The 21,390-nt window shown below is 49.8% G+C and overlaps 1 protein-coding gene across 1 annotated transcript in view; it reads left to right on the top strand.

Annotated features, from left to right (window-relative positions):
* The first annotated feature begins 16,490 nt into the window (after window positions 1–16,490).
* The window catches only part of LRP1 (LDL receptor related protein 1), a 74,943-nt gene continuing 70,043 nt past the window's right edge, over window positions 16,491–21,390 (top strand). Inside the window, exon 1 of the mRNA XM_040983235.1 lies at window positions 16,491–17,029. Within this exon, the coding sequence (XP_040839169.1) occupies window positions 16,963–17,029 (67 nt within the window). The 5' untranslated portion in view covers window positions 16,491–16,962. The remainder of the gene's footprint in view (window positions 17,030–21,390) is intronic.

The following is a 21,390-nucleotide window of genomic DNA, read 5'->3' as shown; positions in this document are numbered from 1 at the left end:
CAGTGCATCAGGTTAATCTGCTATTTGTCTAACTGGCATCCCGTACCAGAGTGCTGATTTCTATTCCAGGGGCCTCACTTCCCATCCAGCTCCCTGCTAATGCACCTAGGCGGGTGCAAAGGATTGCCTAAATACCTGGGACACTGCCACTATCCTGGGAGACCCGCCTGGAGTTCCTGGCTCCTGGCTCTAACCTAGGAGGCATTTGAAGTGTGAAACAGCAGATAAAAGATCTGTTTCTTTCTCTGCCACTCTTTCAAATAAATGAAAGAAAGAAAGAAAGAAAGAAAGAAAGAAAGAAAGAAAGAAAGAAAGAAAGAAAGAAAGAAAGAAATCTATCCCTGCTACTTTGCTCATAAGAGTTATTCAGATGAAGAACAAGGACAACTTTTTGGAGACTTCTTATATGCAGATTTCAGTATTTTTGCACTAAAATAAGCTTATCTTTTAATTCTGTTTTCCACAAGTTTCTCAAAGTACCTTTGTATGTATCTGAATTCTTAGTCATGACATGAAACTTCAATTCTGAGCAGACCATTTTTTAAAATTTTATTTTGAATATTATTTACATAGTTGAAAGGGATTCATGCCCATGTGGGCCTCTGATCAGGGTGGGGAGGGTCCAGATATGGAGGAAGGTTGGTGGGCACACATTTCAGTCTTTCGTTTTGTGTTTTGTTTTTTTTTCTCCTGTTTCCACAGGGGAGGAGAGGAAGAGGGCCACTCATTAATGTCAAACCACATCAGCACTTGGGGAAGGTAGAGGGCCCTTTACTGACTCCCTAGAGATCCTAACGTGGGGAAGAGGTTCTAAAGGTGTTGCTTGAGTGGCTTGATATCCCTGAGACCTTGTCGGTTTTGTTGTTCTAGGGTTGAGATCTTTTCAAGGTCTACTGGCTGATAAAGTCCCCCTTAGTGCATCCACAGACTCAGGAACATGTTGCAAAGCTTAGTCAGGAGAATTGTCCAACCTGTTCTGTTTTCCATCTTCTGGAGAAGCACTTGATTTCCCCAAGCAGACTGCTTTATTGTTTTTATTTTATTTTTTTCAGTGTTTTCTCTCTTTATTTAGGATCAGCTTGATTTTAATCTCAAATATAGCTAACTTTTTCCATCTATTTTCTTTATTATCATTATTATTATTATTATATTAATAATCTGTACATAGTTGATTAGGGCACAAATGGTCAAGGGCTACAAGAGATTGGATAAGACCATTGTTGCCACATTTTTTTTTTTCTGTATATGCTGTAAGCAGGGAAATAAAAGGAGAAGCCCCACCCAGCCTCCAACCCCATCCCAGGGTCCCCGACTCAGGGCATGCTCTGAGGGCACTGCTCAAATGTTTTGATAGCTCAACAGTTTTGAATTGCTGCAAGTCTCACTATTCCAAGCACTATGAAATCTCTCCAGAATCCACTGGCTGACATAAGGTGGACTATGGTAGACTGTTTTAAAAAGAGCGTTCTTTGGTGAGTATCACATACCACCTCCTCACCTCGCTTTTTTATTTGTTTATTTGTTTGTCCTGCTTCTTAAGTACCTCAGGCATGCAGCTCTCTTCCCTAGATTATAAACTTCAGGAGGGCTCACACTCACATCCCGCTGCATGTGCCCACCACTTTCCAGCACCCAAGAAAATGTGCCTTCCTGATGGTAGGAAGTAACAGGGACTGCTTCTTCATCCTGTTTTCTCTCTGCGGGCCACTGGGGGTGTGTGTGTGGCTTACATATGCTCTTCTACAAGCACTAGGTCTATTGATGGATTGATTGCTGTCACCAGCAAGATTATTCTGGGATGTTGGTGAGCGACCTAGGATTTGGGGCATATTGAAGGATGTGAGAAGGATTCAACAGAAGCATGGGAGTTGCTGAGGGTTCCCCCAACTAGCATTGCCTCCCAGGCCCTAGCCATTCTCCCAACATTTCAATGCACCTCAAAATCAACTCACCAGTTAGAGTGGAGGAATCAGAGACCATCTGCAGGATTGTTCCACATTCCTGCTGCTCCATTTCAACACACAAACATCGTGGCTCAGAGGCAAGGATGCCCCTGCAGGCATCCTGCACCAGTAACCACAGCTCTATAGTCCCAGTGCATATGCCTATTCATCTGTCATAGCTTTACAAAAAAAAAAAAAATAGAGCCAGTGTAGTGTAGTAGTAGACTAAGCCTCTGCCTGTGGCACTGGCATCCCATATGGACACCAGTTTATGTTCCTGATTGTTCCCCTTCTGATCAGCTTATGGTCTAAGGTTCCTGCACCCACATGGGTGACCCAAAGGAAGCTCCTGATTCTTTCTGTCTCTCCTCCTCTTTCTATAATTCTGCCTTCCACATAAAAATAAATAAATCTTAAATAATAGTTAAGCACAGCCTGGCGTTGTGGCACAGTAGGTTAGGCCACTGGTTGCAAAACCAAAACCCCATATTAGAGCAATAGTTCAAGTTTCAGCCATTCTACTTATGATCCAGCTTCCTGCTAATGCTCTTGGGAAAACAGAAGAAGCCCCACAGGTTTGTGTCTCTGCTACCCATGAAGTGCCTGACTCCTGGCTTCATCCTGGCCCGGTATCAGCCATAACGGCCATTTGTGGAGTGGACAGAGGGAATATCTATTCTCTCTCCGCTTCCCTCTCTCTATCAGTTTGTCTTTCAAATAAGTAAATAAATAGACATTTTTTTTTAAAAAAAAGGCCACTCCTTGTACCTTTGTTTGGCTAATTCAACAAACACTTGCTGAGTATCTGTCTTTAGACACTTATCACTGAGAGATGGAATCAGCCTAGTTAACAGACACAGCAGGATCGTCAAGAGTTGCAATCCCAATGAGTGTAGGGTGCTGTGTGAACACCAAGCAGGGGTTCCTAGATCACACAGGGAGTACAGCAGGTCAAGGAGGGGGCCAGCTCCTGGTGCACTGGGTTAAGCCATATCTAAGTGCCCCTGGCTGCTACATTTCTGATCCAGCCCCCTGCGAATATGCCTGTGAAGGCAGCAGCAGATGGTCCACACACTCAGACTCCTGCCATCCATGAGGGAGACCCAAATAGTTCCATGCCCCTGGCTTCCACCTGGCTCTTATGGATATTTGGAGAGTAAATCAGTAAGTGGAAGACATGTCTTCGTCTTTCTGTGAATAAATATATAAATGTTGCAAAGAGTTATTCAGACACAGAATAGGAGAGTTAAGCTAGGAAGCTGGTTGTGGATATGCAAAGGCACGGAGAGGCAGAGTGCCTTCTGGGAATGGGTAGTGATTGGCAATGGGCAGTTAGAGGTCTGGGGCAAGAGAATACTAGCAGGATGTTTAGCAGAACGAATGCCCCAGCAGCAGTGTGGAGGCTTAATCAGGAGACCCATGCAGGTGGCCAGTAGGACACAGGCTGAGGAACAGAGCTGGAGCTCTGTGAAGTTTCAGCAGGAAACAGAAGTAGAGACATAAGAGTTAGTGTGGAAGTAAGGCATGGAGCCTGGGAACAGAACTCTCAGCAGACTCACAGTCCAGGCCTCCTGGGAGCAAGGGGAATACAGAGCTCCAAGGCCTGGGGCGTTGGGGGCTTGAGCCGAGGGGTGGAAACCTGAGTCCCGCCGGCTCAGAGCACGTTTGTGTGCAGTCATGGTGACGTAGAGGTGGACAGGGTGAGGCACCCAGAGGCCAAGACTCACCGGATAGCCCACATGAGCCCTGAGGCCACTTGGCTTTGCAGATGACCTAAGGTGGGTAGGAGTAAGTCAGATCTCAAAGGCCTCTGGAGTGTGTTCAAGTGACAAGGATATCAGTGGATGGCAGCAAAAATGATGACTAACATTTCATGGGCTTTATGTGTTACTTCAATTCTTGCTTTAAATCTAGTCATTTTACTTTTTCTCCTATTATGAGTAGGAACTGTGTGTGTGTAACCACAGCTTCACAGGGCTATTTGGTTTTATTTTTTAAAGTTAATTCCTCAGAGATACAAGCCACATTTCAAATGCTCAATAGCCACATATAGTTAGAGATTATTATATCAGCCCAGATATGGGATATTTCCATCATGATAGAAAACTCTGGGGCCTGGTGCAATGGCTAAATCCTCACTTTGCACGCACCGGGATCCCATATGGATATAAATTCATGTTCCATGGCTTTACTTCCCATCCAGCTCCCTGCTTGTGGCCTGGAAAAGTAAAGGATGGCCCAAAGCCTTGGGACCCTGCACTCTTGTGGGAGACCCAAAAGAAGCTCCTGGTTCCTGGCTTCAGATAGGCTCATTTCTAGCCATTGTGGCCATTTAGGTAACATCAGCAGATGGAATATCTTTTGATTTTGAAAGATTTATTCAAAAATTATTTCTTATTAGAAAGGAAGATATAAAGAGAGAGGGAGATAACAAAGAGAAGGATTCTGTGTCTGGTGGTTCACTGTCCAAGTGGCTGCAATGGTTGAAGCTGAGCCAATCTGAAGCCAGAAGCCAAGAGCTTCATCCAGATCTCCCATGTGAATGCAGGGTCCCAAGGCTTTGTGCCATGCTCTACTGCTTTCCCAGGCCACAAGCAGGGAGCTGGATGGGAAATAGAGCAACTGGGATACAGACCAGTGCTCATATGGGATCCCAGCAGATGCAAGGCATGGACCCAGCCACTAGGCTATCATGCTGGGTCCAGATGGAAGATATTCTTCCTGTCTTTCCCTCTCTCCATAAATGTGGTCTGCCTTTCCAATAAAAATAAATAAATCCTTTTTTAAAAAGCTTCTATTGGGTAGAGCTGATAGCTCCCATTTTGAAAAAAAAAAATTCATTTAACTTGAAAGGCGAGACAAAGAAAGAGAGAAAGAGATCTTCCATCCTCTGGTTACTTGCCAAATGCCCACAAATAGAGCTGGCCAAAATGAAGCCAGAAACTCAGAACTCAGGGATCTAAGTCCTTGAGTCATCCTGTGCTGCCTGCTAGGATGCACCTTAGCAGGAAGGTGGATCAGAAGGGGGAGCTCTGGGACTTGAATAAGCACTGTGACAGGAGATGTGAGAGCGTTCCAAAGGGCATCTTAATAACCATAGCAAACTCTGGCACCCAGCAACCCTCATTTTATAGAAGGGGAAACTCTGGCATGCCTAGCTTGGGCCACATGTCTGAGGCCAAAGTGAGAGTTGTCATTGAACCCACTTAGCCTGGTCCCTTATGTGATGCTACACCTCTTAACAGGAGGTGAGAGACCAGACCTTTAACTAATCTCCTAAATTTGTATAATGAATTACATGAAATTTTACACAAATTTTATAAACAGATGCAGACTTGGCCTTTAAAGAGAGACTTGATGTGATCACTGAGGAACGCCCCAAAAGGGCTGACTCAGTCTGGATTCTGTGGGTCTGCCTTCCATCTAAACAGATGCTGAGTCTTAGAGGTCTAGCCAATCCCTGTAAAACCATTTCCCTACCTGGGGACCCAATCCTGGCCAATTCTGGGCAACAAGATCCTGGAGGTTCCTGAGAAAGATCTTACACTTGTTCAGATGCAAGATGTCTCCACTCATGAGGGCTGGAAGGCTGCCACCCTGTTGCAACTGCAGGATTGACTGCCCCCAGCCCTGTGGACAATGTCACTGTGGAGGTGGAGAATCCTTAAGGAAACAGCTGCCCCCAAACTTACTCTAGATCTCTCGTGGCTCTGCTACATCAGTGAGATCTTCTGTGACTCCTGCTAGGGGCAGCCTAACTGTTCCTTGCACAGACATAATGACGATAGGTCTGATCCCATCACCAACTACCTTGTGTCCTTAGGAAAGCAAACAAGCTCTCAGGAAAGGCAGGGCATCTCAGGATTAGCCAGGTTTCAGGCAAACACCTAGAGGCAAAGACAACGTGAGCCGTGAGCCGAGGGTCACCACAGGCTTCATGCAAGAAGGGATGTGGGGAATGGAGCAAGGGTAATTAGGCAGAGAACGTGCTGTGCTGAGTGTAGAAGGATGGACACCTTAGGAGGCTTGCCAAGGACAACCGGATATGAGCAATGGCCATGTCAGAGGATCTCAGCAGGAGCCCTCGAGCTGTCTGAGGTTTTCCAAGGCAGCAGACCTTCACCTCAGAGAAGGACAAGCAGCAGCCCTGGTGGATGGACAAAGTCAGGCATCTCTGGATGGAGCTAGCTGTGGTCAGGGCTGAGCCTCTGCAAGGAAGTGGCAGCCATCTGATTACGACTTTGCTCGCTCTCTCTCTTCCCTCATATAGCCAAAGCTTCTTGGGAAAATTATTCACTGTCTTCTCTTCCTTACCTCATTGCACAGCTTGCTCCCTGACCCAGCAGAGAGAACTGTTCTGGTCCCACGGCATACAGGCATTCTTAGGTGCCAAGAACCACTGCAAGGCCTCATCTCTGTCTTGCTGACCCTGGGAGTATTCAACATTGATGGCGCTTCTTGAATAAATTCTCCCCCAACCCAGCCTTCCTGGTCCCTCTGAGAATTCTCCCCATCCGGTGTGTGCTCCCTTATTGGACTCCTGTCTTATCGGGCTACTCTTCTGATGATTTGATTCATGCTTGAGGCCCTTACCTCCTCAGAGGGGCAGCTGTATTAAAATTATAGCCTCTGGGGCAAAACCACACAGTATCTAAGCCCGTCCTGCTGTTCAGGGTTCAGGTGTCGTGCAAACTCCTATCAAAATCAGTATTCTGGGCCCAGTACAGTAGTCTAGTGGCTAAAGTCCTCGCCTTGCACGTGCCGGGATCTCATATGGGCACCAGTTGTAATTCCAGTGGCCCCACTTCAAATCCAGTTCCCTGCTGTGGTGTGGGAGAGCAGCAGAGGGCAGCCCAAAGCCTTGGGACCCTACACCCACGTGGGAGATCTAAAAGAGGCTCCTGGCTTCAGATCAGCACAGCTCCAGCCATTGTGGTCACTTATGGAGTGAATCAATGGACTGATTCTTCCTCTCTGTCTCTACTCCTCTGTATATCTGACTTTCCAACATTGAATAAATAAATCTTAAAAAAAAAAAGAAAAAGATCATTGGGTCTGGTGGCGTGGCCTAGCGGCTAAAGTCCTTACCTTGAACGCACTGGGATCCCATATGGGCGCCAGTTCTAATCCTGGCAGCTCTGCTTCCCTTCCAGCTCCCTGCCTGTGGCCTGGGGAAGCAGTCGAGGACGGCCCAAAGCTTCGGGACCTTGCACCCACATGAGAGACCCAGAAAGAAGTTCCTGGATCCTGGCTTCGGATCGGCATAGCATTGGCCGTTGCACTCACTTGGGGAGTGAATCATCAGATGGAAGACCTTCCTCTCTGTCTCCCCTCCTCTCTATATATCTGACTTTCCAATAAATAAATAAATCTTTAAAAAAAAAGATCATTATTCTCTGGACCAGCTTGGTAGGGTAATGGGTATAGCTGCCACCTGCAACAGTGGCATCCTGTATAGGCACCAGTTAGCAGCTGCTCCACTTCCAATCCAACTTCCTAGTAGGAAAAGCAGCAGCAGATGACCTAAGTGCTTGGTCCCCTGTCACCACCGTGGGAGACCTGGATGAAGCCCCTGACTTCTGACTGTTGTATCCACCTGGAGAGTGCTCTCTCTTCCCATCCCTTCCTCTTTCTTTCCCCTTCCTTTGTAACTCTTTCTTTCCAATAAATAAATATAATCCTTTAAAAAAAACCATCTTCATCAAGAACAGCTACCATTTCAATTTGTTTAAAGATTTGTTGTTTAAAAATTTATTAAAATGGCAGATTTACATAGAGAAGGAGAGACAGAAGGAAAGATTTTTGATCTGCTGGTTCACTCCCCAAGTGGCCACAATGACCAGAGCTGAGCCAATCTGAAGCAAGGAGACAGGAGATTCTGCTGGGTCTCCCATGCAGGTGCAGGTCTCAAGATTTTGGGTCACCCTCGACTGCTTTCTCAGGCCACATGCAGGGAGCTGGATGGGAAGTAGAGCAACCAGAGCACAAACCGGTGCCCACATGCCAATTGATGTTTTTTTTTTTAATTGACACATACATTTTTTTTTTATTGTTAATCACATTGTGTTATGTGATACAGTTTTGTAGGCATTGGGATTCCCCCTACCCCTCCCACAAGCCAATTGATTTTTTTTCACATGTACATTTAAGGATCTTTTCCTTATGTTTGATTGAAGAGTGCTTGATCATTATGTGCTGTGGTGAAGATCACTTTTGGTCAACACTTTTGGGAGTCCTGTTCCCCTGCTGGATGTTGTTTCCCAATTCTTTCTCCAGCGTAGGAAAATTTTCCTTTAATATTTCATTAAATACATTTTTAAATCCAGCTTTTCTTTTTGCACTTTCTGGGACTCCCATAACTCTTATATTTGGCCTTTTAGTAGTACCTTCCAATTCTAGAATGCTTTTTTTTTTTAGCTTGACCCAGCTCTGCTTCCAGCTTTTTGTTTGTTTCCCCCTGGTGACAGTAAATGTCTTCTACTGCTGAGATTATTTCTTCTTCCTCCTTCATTCTATTTTGGATACTCTTCACTGTACTTTTAATTTGCTCCACTGTATTCTTCATTTCTGATATATCAACTTTCAGTTGATCATCTTCTGTGTAACATATTCCTTAAATTCCTTGAACTCCTATATCACATGTTTCTCATTGTTGATAAGAAGTTTATGACAAGTATTTTGAATTCTGTATCCCCCATTTCCTCAATTTATTCCTCAGTTAACTATGAAGTTGGTAAAGGCTTTTGCTCCTTTGTAGGGGAGTCTTCAGTAATATTCATTGTGCCTTTGTCTCTTCTTTTGCTCTTGGTCATTGTACTTCTGATTATCAAATTTTTCTCGTTTGGGCAGGTTTCTAAGCTGTGTCATCCACAGGTCTACAGTTCGATTTTATTTACTGTGGTTGGTACATAGCTCTTTGTTTGCAGTCAGTCGTGCCATTCCTTCCCACGAGTTTCAGGTTTGGGTTCTTATGTTAGATTTCCACCATGGTCTCTGTAGCCCCAGCTCGTGGCTCACCACTCTCCACCTCCTGTGGTATTGTATTGAAGATGTACCATTTCCTGTACAACCTTTCTCCCACTTCCAGTTTGAGTAGTTCCCAGGATTAGGAAGAAACCAGGTATCCTATATGGCTAGGTTGTTTTTAGTGCTAATCTTGCCAGAATCTGTTGGTCATTGGATCTGAGGGCCACACGGACCTGTTTTGACCCGTACAATGCCACAATCAGTATTATTTTCCCTGTGGGACCACTTCATGCACTGAGTTCAATGAATTCTCTCCCAGCTCAGTGCATCATGCACAGCTCACTGTTGTCCTGCAGTCTTAAAGCCTTTGCCACACTGTACAAAATAGTGCTTGATGTGCCACTGCTGGAGTTCTTTTATTCATAATTTTAAATTTTATGATACAATTCCATAGAGTCTGGGATTCTCCCCTTCAAATTCCCACCCTCCTAACTGATTTTCCGCATATTGTTAACAATAACATAGTCCTTTATAAAAAGTTATAATCAATCTGTTATTTAAGTGTGAGTGCCATTTGGCGTCCCAACTGCTCCATTTCTGATTCAGCTCCTTGCTGATGGTTTGGAAAAGCAGCAGAGGATGGGACGCTGCACCTAAGTGGGAGACTCAGAAGAGGCTCCCAGCTCCTGGCTTCCCAGATCAGCTCTGGCTGTTTTGGCCAATAGAGGAGTGAGCCAGTGGATGGAAGATCTTTATTTTTGTCTCTTTTTATCTCTCTGTAAATCTGCCTTTTCGATAAAAACAAATTCTCAAAAAATGAAAGAATAAAAAGCAGGAAAAGGCAGTAAGAAAATGGCCCAAGTGTTTGGGCCCCTTCCACCCATGTGTGTTCCGATCAGTAGAGTTAGTAACGTGGACAGGGAGAGGGCCTGGGGATGAAGCACCGACAGGAGACCAGTGATGGTAGAAGTCTCTGCGAAGTCTCCCTTTATTGCTCCTTCACCTCTCTTTATACTTTTTCCCCCAAGTACTAATTTAGCAGGGTATTGGCTACAGATGAGTCCAATTTGTCCAGGTGTTTTTAGCCACAAGCCCAGTTCCTGTTCCTGCCCATTCCAACAGTGCTAATTAACTCCTTAGCCCACTACACATGTGGGAGATCTGCACAGAGTTCTAGACTCCTGGCTTCTGCCTGGCTCAGCCCTAGCTGTTGCAGCCATTTGGGGAGTGAACCAGTTGGTGGGGGATCTCTCTTTCTGCTCCTTTGTCTCTGTAACTCTACCTTTCAAATAAAGAAATAAATACGTAAATTATTCTTAAAAGGGTATGATTGGGCCTGGTGCAGTACCCTAGCAGTTAAAGTCCTGTCTTGGTAAACACCAGGATCCCTTATGGGTGCTGGTCTGTATCCCAGCAGGCCCCGCTTCACATCCAGCTCCCTGCTTGTGGCCTGGGAAAGCTGTCAAGGACGGCCCAAAGCCTTGAGACCCTGCCCCAGCGTGGGAGACCCAGAAGAGGCTTTGGGCTCCTGGCTTAGGATCGGCACAGCTCCGACCATTGCGGTTGCTTGGGGAGTGAACCAACAGATGGAAGACCTTCCTCTCTGTCTCTTCTCCTCTCTGTATATTTGCCTTCCCAGTAAAAATAATTATTTTTTTAAAAAGTGCAGAATTTTAGCTTTATACATGTAAGTCCATAATCTATTTTGAATTCATTTCTGCATATGGTGTGACGCAATGATCAAGGTTCATCCAGGAGCAGATCATGTATGTGATGCGGTCCCATCAACGTGTATTGCCTGGTGACATTGCAGCTGTCTTAATCAATCAGTGTAAGTGCACAGAAAGATCACCTAAGATGAAATCACCTAAGATGCGCTTCTCAGAATATACCCCATTGCTAAGTGATGAATGACTGTGTTTACTCCATAGGACACTAAATTGTTCTAGCATCATTGGTCAGAAAAATCTGCTGTTCTCCATTGGATTGCATGGGCATCTCTGTTAAAACCCAGTGCCTTTGGGGGTGACATAAGTAAGGGTGCAATAGGAGGTCCCACCCACCTTCCTGACACAAACAGAGATTTGACATAACACAGATCAAATGCCTTTGTGAGAAGGCCAGAGTCGTGGAGGGGCTGCAGCATCCCAAACCTGCAGCTAAAAAAGTATCCTTGCTGAGGCTCCTGCATCCCCAGGGCCTTGGAGGGGATGCTTTCTGAGTGATCCCAGGTACCAACAGGAGGAGATGCCAACAGCCTGGTCCAAAGTAGGTTCCAGTTCCTAGCAAAAGGGCTGAGCAGAGGTGGATAGGAGTCCAAGATTAGTGGCTGGACCTAGTCAACCCGAAGAAGTATTGTTGAAGGCCACAGGGCAGGCTGGGGGAGCAGGTGGAGGGGAAGTCAATGCCAAGGAACTGACACAGGAAATTAACCAACCCTTTGGTTTTGTTTGTCTTTTTGAAAGAATTGAGGAAAATGATAGTGGTATAGAAAACTAGGCAAATGAATAAATAATCCTAAACAAAAGCATATGAAACTATCAGTGTAACATAATAAATGCATATTGAATTCTTCTTTATTTCTGTATTTGAAAGGTAGAGTGTGAGAGATAAAGAGAGAACTCTTCCATGTACTGATTCAAGCCTCCAAATGGCTGCAATAGTCAGACCCGAGCCTGGTCACAAAGCCAGGAGCCAGCAACTCCAACCAGGTTTCTCACATAAGTAACGGGGGCTCAGGTACTTGAGCACTTTTCCAGGAACATTTGCAGGGATCCGGAGCAGAAGTGGTACTGTTAGGAAAAAACTACAGCCCTGGCATGGGATGCTAGTGGGGGATGGCTTACCTCACTGACCACAACATTGGCACTTTTTTTTTTTTAAAAAAAGATTTATTTATTTTTATTGGAAAGTCAGATTTACAGTGTGAAGGAGAGATAGACAAGATCTTTCATCCACTGGTTCACTTCCCAAGTGGCCGCAACAGCCGTGGAGTCAGGAGCTCAGGAGCTTTTTTCTCCAGGTCTCCTACGTGGGTGCAGGGTCCCAAGGCTTTGGGCCATCCTCAACTGGTTTCCTAGGCCACAGGCAGGGAGCTGGAAGGGAAGTGGAGCAGCTTGGACATGAACTGGCACCCATATGGGATCTCAGTGGTTGCCAAGTAGTTGCAAAGCGAAGACTTCAGCCAGTAGGCTACCACGCTGGCCCGTTTTTTTGTTTTTTTTGTGGCCCATTTGTTTTTTAATTGGGTTTTTTAAGTCTTGTGTGACCCTGATGAGCAGTTAAGGTCTCAGGACATTGTGAACCAAAGTTTCTAGAACCACCATTTTCTCCACTACTATCTCTTTCACAAAGTTCATGGAAAAATAGAATTAAAAGAGAAATGTATTTTGATACAAAAATATCTTAAGTCCATGCAGTTTTTTCATAATATTCATTTTCATTAACTTTTTAAAGACCTTCCCCCACATGCATGTGTTTATGTGTCAAAATAAGTGGTCAGTTCCACTTTCCACTAACTTCCTGAGGTATCCTTGCCTTTGATCCTACCTCCTCCTCTTCCTGGGGAGCTACATCAGCGTTGCATGAAGGACTCAGAAAAAACTTTAGTTCTCATTTGCCACTTCTCAAGTGCCTGCTGGGCTGTGACACCCCTCCCTGTCACTGCTTGTCAGCACCTTCTGGCACCAGGCGTCCCTCTCTGCCCTCGTTTCCTCACTATTCAGGTACTGGGGTGCTGCCATCAGCAGCCACCCTGTGGAGCGCCCCACACACAGGCAAGCTTCTCCTAGACTGAGAATGGTGCGTTTCTAGCTACAGTTCCAAGTGCCTTGCAAGCTGCCTGGTCCCTGGGAGGTATCTGGTAAGTTTTTGTTCAATGAATGATTCAGGCCTCCAGTCCATTCCATAATAGGGCCAGACTCCTCGATTTCTCTGGGCTTTTATTTGTATGCACAAACCAGAAACAACTCTCAGCCACAGAGTGGATATGGAACTTGAATCAATCTATGCAAAATTCATTGTGTGGGCCAGCAACATGGTAAACACTCCATAAACTGTGGCAGCTTTCCTTCTCCCCACCCAGACCCTCAGATAACCCTTCGTTCTTGCACTTCTTAAAATGACCACGAGGTGGTATTAGCCTCTGGGTGACAGTTCCAGAGATGCCCTAATTAATGCCCCATCTGGGGCTCAGACACACTCAAACAAAAAAGGAGCTATTTAATAATTGGCTGAGAGAGGGGGGCGGGCAGGCGGAGAGAAAGGATTCTCTGCCCGTATCAATGTCCTTGCTATTCCAGTTATTCAAACCTCAAATTCAGAGAATTTCCCTTTGATTTCCTATTGTTTTAGTTACAACATTAACACAAGCATTTCACTGTGGGAGAAATGTGTTGAGAAAGGGGAACAGAGAGAAAATGATGAGGTGTGGATGGGACTGAGAAATACAAAGGAGAAGCCATGTGCAGTTACATCTCTGCTCTTCTCTCAGGGCAGGCACCCCTCTCCTGCCAATCAAATATCAGAGGGGAGGCGGTCCTTTCCTCAGACGTCTGGCACCTGGTAAGACCTTACAGCCATAAAGTGCTGCAGGTTCCAGCTTCCTGCTAAGGCAAACCTTGGGAAGCAGTGACAGTGGCTCCAGTAATTGGGTCCCTGGGATTCACGTGGAAGGTCTGGACTGAGTGCCTGGCTCCCAACTTCAGAGAGCACTTCAGGAGTGAACCAGCAGAAGGAAGTTCATGGTCTCTAATAAATAATTTTTTGATTAAAAAAGACATAGTTATTCTCCACTGCCAAAAAGCTCAGGATCCGGTAGTGAACATGGAACCACCAAATCCAGTGCTACAGCCTGGCTGCCCAGCCTGTTTTGAGCACAAAATGTGGAGGTGAGGAGTTAAGAGAAATGGAGAGTCACAGGGTAGTCTTCTGAAAGAAGCTGCAGGAAGAGACTTAATTAAAGGCTCAGGTAGAAATATGCATGCTCTCATCTTACCAAGACGCCCTGCAGCTCACACATTGGAAATGCACACCCACCAATCCCAGGAGACCAAGGTAGCTAAGCAAGGAGCCTGCCAGTCAGCAATATAAAGGGTGAGCTAGGTGTGCGCGTACATGCCGAAAGGGATCAAGATATGCTCACTGAAAAAAAAAAAAAGCAAGTTCAGGGACAAAGTACGTTATACAAGCTCATCTGTAATGGTCAAGGATATTCACTTTCATTTGTTTACAGTTATAAAAACTAAACAAAGTTCTGGAGGGAGAGCCAAGTGGTTACTCCAAAGGTTGGGGCAGAGGAGAGGGAGTGTGGAAAGCGGCAAATTTACTTTTCACTTTTGCACTAATCTCTGAGCTTTTTTTTGTTTTTCAAGATTTACTTATTTTTATTGGAAAGTCAGATTTACAGAGAGGAAGATATTCCATCCGCTGGTTCACTCCCCAAGAGGTTGCAATGGACAATCCGAAGCCAATCTGAAGGCAGGAGCCAGGAGCAGATCTGGGTCTCTCACGTGGGTGCAGGGTCCCAAGGCTTTGGGCTGTTTTCCACTGCTTTTCCAGGTCACAAGCAGGGAGCTGGAGTAGCCAGGATATGAACCAGTGCCCATATGGGATCCCAGGTGCATTCAAGGTGAGGACCTCAGCCACTAAGCTACAACTCAAAGCTTTTCAATTGCTGAGTATTATCATTTCTTTTGCAATGCAAAGTTAATAAAAATAAACACAGGTATCATTTTCCCTTCCAAAGTCTCCACTTGATTTCACTTGCACCACGATGTCAGGAAGGGTGCTGGCACAGCCCCTAACAGACAACGGGTAAAAACATTTGGCAAGTCCAAGCCATGTGTGCCTGGCATGGTGCTGGCCCACAAGAGCTCAGAGGAAAGAAGGAATGAGACTCCACCCCTGTCCTGGGAGAAAATGGGGCAGCGGAAATGTAGGAAATCTGAGGCGAGATTCCAAAGGGGTAGGGGAATGACAACCCAAGGAAAAGCTGGCAAGATGGGATGTAGGGAAGTAGGGTCCTGTGCAGTTGGCAAGAAAAAGCCCAAGGTTTCCAGTCCGCAGGCCGGCCTAAAAGCAGGTGGCCATGGCCCGAGCAAAGCAAGCCAAGGAAAGTTCTGTTCCAAAGTGGAGGGTGGGGAGGGGAACAAAGTCTGGGCTCCGTGTCATCACGGGGCTCCACTCCGGAGTGGAGGGACTTGAAGGCCCTGCCTGCATGGAGCTGAAAAAGGGAGAAGGACAGTGCCCCGCCTTCCTGCCCAAACTCTATTTCTGGCAGCCGAGGTCGTCTGCCCGGCACCCTCCGCTCGCTCTGACTGCCAGCCAGACACCCAAAGTCAGACACCAAGGGTAACGAGCCTTCCAACGCCGCCCCGCAGGGGGCGGGGGCCACGAGCGGGTTCGCCGCCGGCTCCGCTCTGGGGAAACCGCCCGGCGCCTTCTGGACTCCCAGCCTCGTCCCCCTGCGGGCTGAGCGGAGCCTGGGACAAAGGTCCAGATCGGCCTCCTCGGACGCCAGGGCACCCGCCGCCGCCGGCCTTCCCTCGCAGCGTTATTCCCAAATCCCTGCTGCTCCGAATCTTAAAAGCCTGACTTGGTGGGGAGCCAGACCGTTTAGAAAGCATACAAACAAAACCCACAAAATTAATACTAATAAAGCTCTGAGAGCCCCGACTTTTCGGGGCGAAGGGGTGGCCCTTCTTCACCCCACTCCACCCGGTGATTCACCGCCCTCCTAAACCCCGAGCCTGCCCTAGCCGCGCCCCGTGCCAGGCGGGCCGGCCCCAGGGTGGGCTCCATCCCCGCGCCTCGGGCGGGCGGACAAGCTCCGGCGTGTCCCCGCGGGTGTCCCTGTTTACTCCGAGCCCGCGAGCGAGGTGGAGGGCGGGCCCTCGCAGCCCCTCCCCCCCCGCACCGCACGCCCCAATCCCGGTCCCCGGGCTTCCCGAGACTCCAAATCAAAGCTCGCAGCCTGGCCTCCTACCTTCTCCGCCGCCAGGCGGCCCCTGCCCCCACACCCCCAGCTGAGGGAGGCTGCAGGGTTCCCTGAGGAAAACGGGGCTGCTGCCCAGGCGCCCCCCACCTCGGGGGCCCGGACTCGCAACTCCCCAACCCCACCCCGGACACCCCACCTCAGAGCCCTCCGACGTCTCAAGGTCTGACTCCCGACTTTCAAAGAGAAGCCGTCGCTGCCTTCTCCTCACCCACTGCCCATTCCCTCCCGCGGCCTTCTCAGCTCTCCTCAGCGCGGGAGGCGGAGGAATGCGGGAGAGGGCTGGGGGCGCGCAGGGAAGAGGCCAGGTGAGAGGAGGAGGAGCGCTAGGCACCCCCGAGGCGGGCAGCGGGCCCCGTGGGCCCCCCACTCGCGGACAGCTTTCCCGAAGTCCAAACCCTGTGGCCGCTCCGACTCCCCCTCCCCAGGGCAGCGCGCCAAAGCGGCGCATGCGCACTACCGGGATTGCCGCGTAGCTCTTCCACCCCCCCCCCACCTCCCTGGCTTTTCTTTCCCCGCCCCTTCCCTCCCTCCTCGGCCCGTCCCCTCCCTCTCCCCCTCCAGTCGCCCCCCCCCCCCCCGGCGGCACTTCAGTCCGGGGAACCGCGGTGCGAGCTCCAGGCCCGTACACCGAGGAGGCGGAAACGAGGGGAGCCCCCAGAGCAGCATCAGGCCCCTCCAAAGTCTTCCCCACCCGGTCCACGCCCCCCACCCCCCACCCCGCCTCCTCCCAATTGTGCATTTTTGCAGCCGGAGGCGGCTCCGAGATGGAGCTGTGAGCTTCGCCTGGGGAGGGGGGAAAGAGGAGCGAGGAGTACAAAACGAGGGGACAGAGGGTTTGGATTTGGGGGCCGCGGGCGCACCCCCGTCAGCAAGTCCTCCCCAAGGGGCTCTGAATTCTCCCTCTTCACCCACGACCCCGGTGCGCTTTGCTGAAGGAGAGAATAAGAATAGAGGAGAGGGGGAGGGAAAAGGGGGTCCCCCCAATTGGGGGGGGGGACGAGGGCGAGAAGTAGCAGGACCCGAGGGAGGGGGTCGCTGCTCGCATCCGCCCCCACCATGCTGACCCCGCCGTTGCTGTTGCTGCTGTCCCTGCTCTCCGTTCCGGTCGCCGCTGCAATCGAAGGTAAGTGAGATTCCTCGGGCCCCCTTGGACCCCTGGGGGCACCTTTCCTCCAGCCCCCACTCCTGCTTGCGGCTGGGGAAGGGAGGCGCGGAAGGGGGTGCCTTTTGTTATCCTCGGCCAGCTGACACAGCAGCGGGCCTGACTGGGGCGGGGATGAGGGGTCCGATTTGGGGGATGGGACCCCCTGGACAGAGGATGCTTTTGGGACCCTCCTCACCAGCTCAGACAAAGACCGAAGACCTGGCTAGGGAGAAGAGGGCGCCCCGTTTTTGGTGATTCTGGGATGCGGGAGGCCTTCTTTTCCTCCCTCTGGTCGGGGAGGGCCTGCACCTCCCCTCCATCCTCCACCCCCATCTGAATTGTGAAGGAATCCGGCTCTGCAATGTACCCTGCAAAAGGGGGCGGGGGTGGGTGGGAAGGGGTACCTTTTGCAGAGCCCTCTGAAGCTTAAGCGGGGAAAGCCGGGCCAGGGGTGCCCTGCTGGGCAGACTGAGAGCCGGCCGGCAGGCCCTGGAAGGCTGTGGGTGGGGGAGAGAGAAGGCCCCCTGCTTGGGTGTGGGTTCAGGCCTGGGGGGTGCGTCCAAGATCCAGGACTCCTGGCCTTGCTTCTGAATGGGGCACACTTCCCCCTCCCCGGACCTCTGTCATAACCTGGGTAGGGCTGTGTTTGGGGGGCGGAGAGGGGGCGCTGATGATGCTATGTGACTTTAAATTTCCCTTCTCAATTCCTGGGAGCTTGAAAATGGAAAAAAAAAAATCAGATGTCATCACTGGGGAAGGGGACCGGGAAAAATGGCCTAGAATGGCCCAGGCTGAAGGGTGAGAGGAAGCGGCTTCCCCACCGTTGCACCCCAGTTTGGACTGGAAGGGGAGTTGGAGGTGGGATGGAGCTTGTGGCTGTGCCCTCATCTCCCACCCCCAGTTTTCAACTCCTCCAGTAACTGTGTCCCCTTCCATCCTGCTTACTGGCATCCACTTCATGGACTACACAGTTGGGCTGGAGCTGGACCTGGGCTATTTTTTTTACTTGAGGAAATGGGTGTCCCTCTCTCCCCTTTCTCCGTCCGTCAGCTGTTTTTTTTTTTTTTTTCCCCTTTCTTGTGAGTCACTGGTTCAAGTCTTGCCCAAGCTAGCTTTAAGCCAGGGTCATGGGTTTGGGCTGGGGCTGGATCCCTGGTTTGGGAAGGGATGGGATGAAAGGGCCCAATCCCCTCCTATACGCCCCTCCCCTGTCTGCTTCTAAATCTTGCCAGGCTGGGATTGGGAAAGTTTTTCTCTGAAATCAGATTAGCACTACCCACCCCCCTCCCTTCTCCCTGACTTGCTTCAATTGAGGGAGGAGGGCCAGAGGGCCAGGAAGCAGCTATGAGCAGAAAAGCAGTGTATTCAGCAACACACACCTCAGCTGTCTGCCCAAGAGGAGGGAGGAGGCTGGGGCAGGTGAGAGGAGACATTCCCTCCCAGCCCCCCAGAACTTCCTCTCATTCTCAGCCCTGTGAGGTGAGAGGGGAAACTGAGCAGAAAGAATTTAGTTGTGATGCCTCCTGGAAGGGGACAGAAGAAAGATGCTTAGCAGAGCCCCCCTTCAAGGAAAGGCGAAAGCCAGGGGGACTGTGTGGAGAGCAGAAAATCCTGGAATGGGGCCCCAGCTGCTTCCCTCCCACACTCCATCGGGGTTCTATCAGTGACACAATGACCGTCTTGGTGCTGACTGGGAGAGGGAGACTGCACTATCTGCCTAGTACTCTTCCTTTCCACCTTTGTCTCCCCAGTTCAGACCCAATTCTGCTAGTCCCAGGGAGAAGCCCCCTCCCCAAACACATACCCCAAGATTACTGCCTGGGAACTCAGACTGCCCATTCCAGTAGCAACCCCTACCCCCCTACACCGATGACAGGTCCATTGCAGCCAAAGGAGAGTCCGTTGTCCCCCACCCTTGCCCTCCTGCCTGGGACCAGACACTAAACTTTATTCTTTGCTTTCTAGAGAAGGAACCCTCCCGTCCCAGATGGCCTGCCTTAGTGCCTGTCTGCCCTTCCTTCCTTCCTCTTGCTGTCTCCAGGCCATGGGAGCAGTCCTAGGGCCTCACCCACCTCCGTTCACACCCGGGTAACCCTGATCTTGGAGGAGCACTGTCACCAGTGGACCAAATCTACTGCACCTGCTCCTGGTGGCGTGATGGTGATGGGAGGGGGTTCTGGAGGGTCCTGCGGAGCTGGAGGGGTATCTCCCCCAAGCAGAACAGGCTGGTGGAGGAAGACCAACTCCTACCTCTCTCCCTGCTTCCAGCTGCTGAGATTGCAGCCCCCAGGCTTCCCAGAGAAGGTTCCTACTCGGTTAACTCACCCTGCCCTGGTCAGACCCAGGTCCTGGAGTGTCTTTCCTTCTTCCTCATCCCTTGAGACAAAGATGTGTGCAGAATTCGTTTGGTGATTGGAGGGGTATTTCCATGTTGGGGGCTCTCACAAAACTTCCTTTATGGCCTACTTTCTCTCTCCCTCCATCTTTACCATATATGTATACATATATATATGTGTATACTTTTTGGTAATACCTTCCCCCACCCCACTCCACTCCCACCCCAATCACTGGTGACATCCCAAATATGACATCTGGGGGTATGGCCAGAATCAGGTCCAGCCTGAATCTTCCAGTCGCCTTACCCCACTGCTGGAAAGCCATTTCCTTCTCCAGTCCCACCATGGCTCCTGAGCAGGCAGCATCTCAGCCCTCACCTGCGATGTCCACCCACTCTGCTGCCCCCAGGTCTCTGCCCTTCTAGGCTCTGGATAGGGGCTCCCTGCCTTTGTGGATGGGGGACTTGGTGCAGCTGAATGCACACAGGGGAGCCCTGCCTTGGTTCTGGTGCCACGTTCAGGCAGCTGTGTCCCGCCCCCCTGCATTCTGTCCCAGATTTCAGCCTGGTTAGCAGGACCCGGCATTGTTTGGAGAAGGAAGCAGTTGGCTGTAGAGTGTTTCCTGTGCAGTAGCCTCAGGCACCAGCGTAAAACCTCCCTGAGAAAGAGGTGAGGGGTACCGGATCACAGAGCTGTCTCTTTCTCATCCCTCTCCCAAGCCTCTCAGAGAGTCACAGTCTCCCAGGCCTTGGCATCCCTCTTCCCACCTTCTGAGACCTTGTGGGAGGCAGCTGCCTTCACTTCTGAGGGTCCCTCTGGCCAGGCGCTGCCAGGGCCCTGGTCTCTGTCTTCCCCACAGGGTAGATACTGCTCCCACCCCCCATAGGACTCTCCGGGTTTATCTCAGGACCACGATGTCTCCATCCTGGCAAGCTCCAGACCCAGTGCCCTGGCTGTCCTTTTGGCCAGTTTGGTCTGCTCTTGGTGTGTGTCCCCTTGGCCTTCCAGAACTTCTTTGTATCAATGATCCATTGTGGCAGGTGGAATTCTTTGCTCTTTTTCTGTCACCTGTTTTTCTCTACATATCTTCCAGAGATAGGCAGACTCCCAAGATACCAAAAGCTACCTGGAAGTGAGGGTCTCTCCTGAGCTTTTCGCGCTTGCTCCGTAACTTCTACCTGGCTTATTTCTCTCCCTGGCCAGAGGAGTGTGCCTGATTAGGCAGCTAAGAGTCCCCCTGCACTTTACTCCAAGTTCCTCTCATTTCTCCCCCTCCAATGATTCTGAGACTGAGTTTTGAAGAGAATGTTTCTGGAGGAAAGGAACTTGATCTGCTTTGTGGGTTGAGGAAGAGGGAAAGGGGGTATTTTCAGAAGGACAGAGGGAGGTTAGACTCTTGGCAGAACTTCCTGCAGCCCTGGAGAAATGTGGGGAGTATGTTGTTGGGAGCCAGATGCTTTTACTTCTGGTGGACAAAGATTGTTGTGGGGTGGGACACAGGGGATGCTTCCAAAGATCCCATGAGAAATACACTGACCTCTGAAGGCATCCAAGGGGGTCTGGATCGTATTTGCGGGGGCGGGAGGAAGGAAAAATATGGCGGGAAGGTCACAGGTCAAGCTAATGTCCTGCTGAGTCAATATTGACTCAGGATGGAAGGGAGGGGGAGGGGGGACCCTTCCCCTCCCCTGGAGGTCCAAGCCACCCTGTCTGTCCATCTGTCCAGGCCACAAAACAGAGGCCCAGATTCAGGAATGACAAAAATGTGTCTGAGCCTCATTGAGCCGCTGCCTTGCGGAAGGGAGCCACGGGGTAACACCCAAAATACATAAAATCCCACAGGCCTCGCTCCTGCCGGGCTGGCCCCTCAGGTTCCTGCAGGCTGTGCCCCCCACCCCTGGGTACCACTGCTCCCTGTGATATCTGGGGCCAGTTGGTGGGGGGGATCTCTCTCTTTGCTGAGTTTGCTTTGCAAACAGCCTTTCTCTCTCTCCCTTTCCCCGC

The sequence above is a fragment of the Ochotona curzoniae genome, unplaced genomic scaffold (genome assembly GCF_017591425.1).
Source record: "Ochotona curzoniae isolate NIBS_2020 unplaced genomic scaffold, NIBS_Ocur_1.0 contig_1014, whole genome shotgun sequence".
Classification (NCBI taxonomy): Eukaryota; Metazoa; Chordata; class Mammalia; order Lagomorpha; family Ochotonidae; genus Ochotona; species Ochotona curzoniae.
This window is presented reverse-complemented; position numbering and strand designations above follow the sequence as displayed.